Source organism: Priapulus caudatus, unplaced genomic scaffold (assembly GCF_000485595.1).
Source record: "Priapulus caudatus unplaced genomic scaffold, Priapulus_caudatus-5.0.1 Scaffold214, whole genome shotgun sequence".
NCBI classification, from domain to species: Eukaryota; Metazoa; Priapulida; class Priapulimorpha; order Priapulimorphida; family Priapulidae; genus Priapulus; species Priapulus caudatus.
This window is the reverse complement of record NW_014577275.1, coordinates 90,415-93,965: the sequence shown is the minus strand read 5'-3', so window position 1 is coordinate 93,965 and position 3,551 is coordinate 90,415. Positions and strand designations below refer to the sequence as shown.

The following is a 3,551-nucleotide window of genomic DNA, read 5'->3' as shown; positions in this document are numbered from 1 at the left end:
TAGGGTTAGGTAATAAGGGCCAATTGATTTTCATTCTTCAGTAGGTGTTGGCTAGCTCTAGTACCTATAGCCCGCGTACAGTTGCCGGGCAGGCCTGCGCGAACGCATCACACGAGGCTATAGTTAGGCTAGAGCTAGTGTGGCTGAAGCAAAATTGATATATAAATATTATATATGCTTTCTCATGGTGTATACATGCAGTGGCTATCGTAGGAGCTCGAAACTGGCCAGTCGCTTGTAGGCAAAATGAGGCCTTGTAGTGGAATTTAATATTCCAGATCTAATTGAAGTTGTATGGGTAAAAAGATTAACATAACAACGATAGAAGTTACTCCATCGTTACCTGATTTTGATTAACTTAAAATATCTTGACATAGATAATGGCATATTAGTAAGGCTGTAGCTGGCAATCAGAGGGAATGAACTAGGGATTCTAATTGAGTAATATTATAGACGCTTGTGATCACCGGGACCAAAGTATTAACTACCATAGATAGTATCCTAACCATATTTATAAAACATATGTATAGATACATTCATGATAATACTGTACAGCTAGTTTAGATGATGCTCTTATTCTGTGCTTGTTGTTACAGGACGACTATAATCAAGAAAAGTTGTGTCATAAAAGATAATGCAGTGTGTGCAGCTGACACTTCAGATTCTGCTTCAACACCTAGGACTGTGACTATGAAACAAAGAAGTCGAGGTTCGCCAATCAATGCAGCAATGCTATGTTCCCACGATGGCTGTCTGGAGCCAAGTATGAGATCTACACCAAACAAACCACCGTTATGTAGAACCCATCGATTGAAGGCGTACAAGGAGAAGTACAAGAAGAAGAAAGAAATGGAGGCTGTGACGGCAAAACTTGAGGTAGAAGCTCATTAACTAAGCAAATCTGGTATTTCAGGATCCTACCCCGAAAATTCAAAGAGCACATGTTGTTTATGGGAGGATGAGGAAAGGCTCGAGTGGGAGCCGTACCAATTGGAGTCAATTACGTGTGTCGGAAACAGTCCCAATACACGGGTAAACTTTATCAGTTCGGACACATATACATCAAGCCGTGAAAACACAGCTGATCGTTGTGTGATTGTTTAAAGTCAATAATTTTATCAATCTTATGAATGTTATAAATTTAATTAAGGCATGTCAATTAGGCAGTTAAGGCACTGAATCTATCTGAAACATGTAAGATATGCCTGCAATAGGTCGCTCTGTAAACAAAACTTAAAGCATGTATTGCGAGTTTTTTTAGCTCAGAAAAACAAAATATAGCTGAATATAGGTCTCACCTGACAGTGGAAATATCACTGATTATACCAACATTCAAAACACCAAGATTTTATGCAGTTATAGCATAGAAAAATTGATTTGACCACATCATATCATACCAGCAATAAATTTTATCGTGTCCCGACTCAAAATCACAAATGGCGTCTTTAAACAAGTGCACATAATTAAAACAAAAGGGCGTGCAATTCTGTTTGGTAAATATTATTGGTTTTTATGTAAATAATTTAGAGCACTTTCTGTCATTGTTATTCCCGTGTTACTATCTGACTGGCAATCCACAAGCTTCTCTAATAACAGAATTTACGTGGCATTAGTACTACACTGCTGTTACACTAGTATGAACATCTGTGTTTACACTCTGACCTGATTTCTACGGTGCGACGGTATGCATTACTGCACCGTGATAGATGTCTCGCGCTACCACGAGAAAATTCGAGAGATGGCAACGGTAAACAGAAACAGAACGCAAAATTGTAATCGTGCATGATTTCATTGGATTTGGTGAATACGAAGGTTCTAAGACATTTTATCGTTACTCTAGACAATTGCTGTTATTCAAGCAATAACGGTAGGTATCATGAAAGTGGGGAAAACACTGGAAAATTCTCGCAATACACGCTTTAACAGAAAATGAAACTAAATGGATGGTCCTGAGGGTGGTCTGTATTGGGAGTTTATTGTAGTTTGGTATTGAAGTTAGCCTTTTTTGTAATTTGAGATCGGTAAATCAGTCATGAAATATCTTAGCATTTCATGGTAGTCAAATTAATTTCAGCTTTGTGCTAAAATAATTTTAACTCCAGCCAGAACTATAAGCTGTCTATAAACTAGTTGTAAATTGCAGGGTGAAAATATACACGTTGATGTCATATATCAATTTTTTTTTATGTGCATTTGCATGCTTGGAGCATTAGATACTTATTGATTGGTAAGCAACTATTATAAAATCAGTTATCATAATAAACTGATGAATATTTCTTTTATGCTATTTGAAGGCAAAAATCAAAGAGGGGCTTGAAATGACAGTAGTGCCACCTAGTGACCTCAATGAGGAATCGCCAGATACACTGGTACTTAGTCCATCCTTGTTGGAACAAGTCCTCAATGAGAAGAAACAGGTTTGCTTCTATATTGCAATCGCATGTTATTGCCTTTAACTACACGTCACTCTTCAGTGTCTCTATGTTTTGGTTTTCATTTGTCTAGCCAGGGCAAGAATTAACTGTTGTGGTGTAGACTCGTGTTGTATTACATCTAGTTATTTAACACTATCTCTATCAATTTTTAAGGATGTAGATAGATTAAATTATATTGAGTGTCTGAGACTGAAGTATCTGTTGGCAAATCCGCTACACGAGGAAGTCACAGGTGCCGTGTGATTGCATGTTAAGCCTGGCGCACACGTGAGTTATTTTACTCAAGTAAAATGACGCATAAGTCATTTTACTCACGTGTGCGGCAGATTTTCGTTGAGTAATTTGACGCATGCGTGATTTTACTCAATATCAAACGAGTTTGATAATTTTTGACTCATGCGTCATTTTACTCAACGTGTGCGCGCGCGCTGAGTAAATTTACTCAACACTGGTACTCACAGCGCATGCGTTTAAATCATTTTAAAGACGGCTGCGACCAGTAATGGCTGCGCACATTCACGTGATCTGCATTACCACTTATACCTTGAGTAATTTTACTCACGTTTGCGGCGGACGCTGAAAATATGACGCGTGAGTAAAATTACTCACGTGTGCGCCGGGCTTAACAATTAATTGTTTACCATTTACTAAATATTTTGATGACAAGGTTATATTTGGCTCAAGGTTTTAGAACTAATAATAATATTATTAATAGTCCAACTTCTTGCAGCCAGCAGAATTCTTGGAATCTTTGTAACATTGAATTTCAGGACTTGTGAGTTACGGGAAAATATTTTTGTAAGCCCTCAGCTCCAATCACGTAGAATCTGCCTGTTGCAACTGTGTAGCTTCGGTTTCTGGAACAAGCATTGTCGAGCAAAGCTACTTGCTGTTATGTGGATAAGGATGTAGGCCTAATAAGGCTCATAGGTCTATGTCCTCCAGGGTACTGCCGGAACGTACCCTGGGTACGGTCCGGTATACCGGAACGTACCCTGGTAACTATTTGATATGGTTAGGGTTAGGTAATAAGGGCCAGTTGATTTCATTTCTTCAGTAGGTGTTGGCTTAGCTCTAGTACCTATAGCCCGCGTACAGTTGCCGCAGGCCTGCGGC

The 3,551-nt window shown here is 38.7% G+C and overlaps 1 protein-coding gene across 1 annotated transcript in view; it reads left to right on the top strand.

The window, feature by feature from the left end:
- Positions 1–596: 596 nt before the first annotated feature.
- The window catches only part of LOC106807430 (regulatory factor X-associated protein-like), a gene marked incomplete at its 5' end in the record, with an annotated part of 7,163 nt that continues 4,208 nt past the window's right edge, over positions 597–3,551 (top strand). The window contains 2 exon segments of the mRNA XM_014809753.1: positions 597–876; positions 2,295–2,417. Of these exon segments, the coding sequence (XP_014665239.1) occupies positions 691–876; positions 2,295–2,417 (309 nt within the window).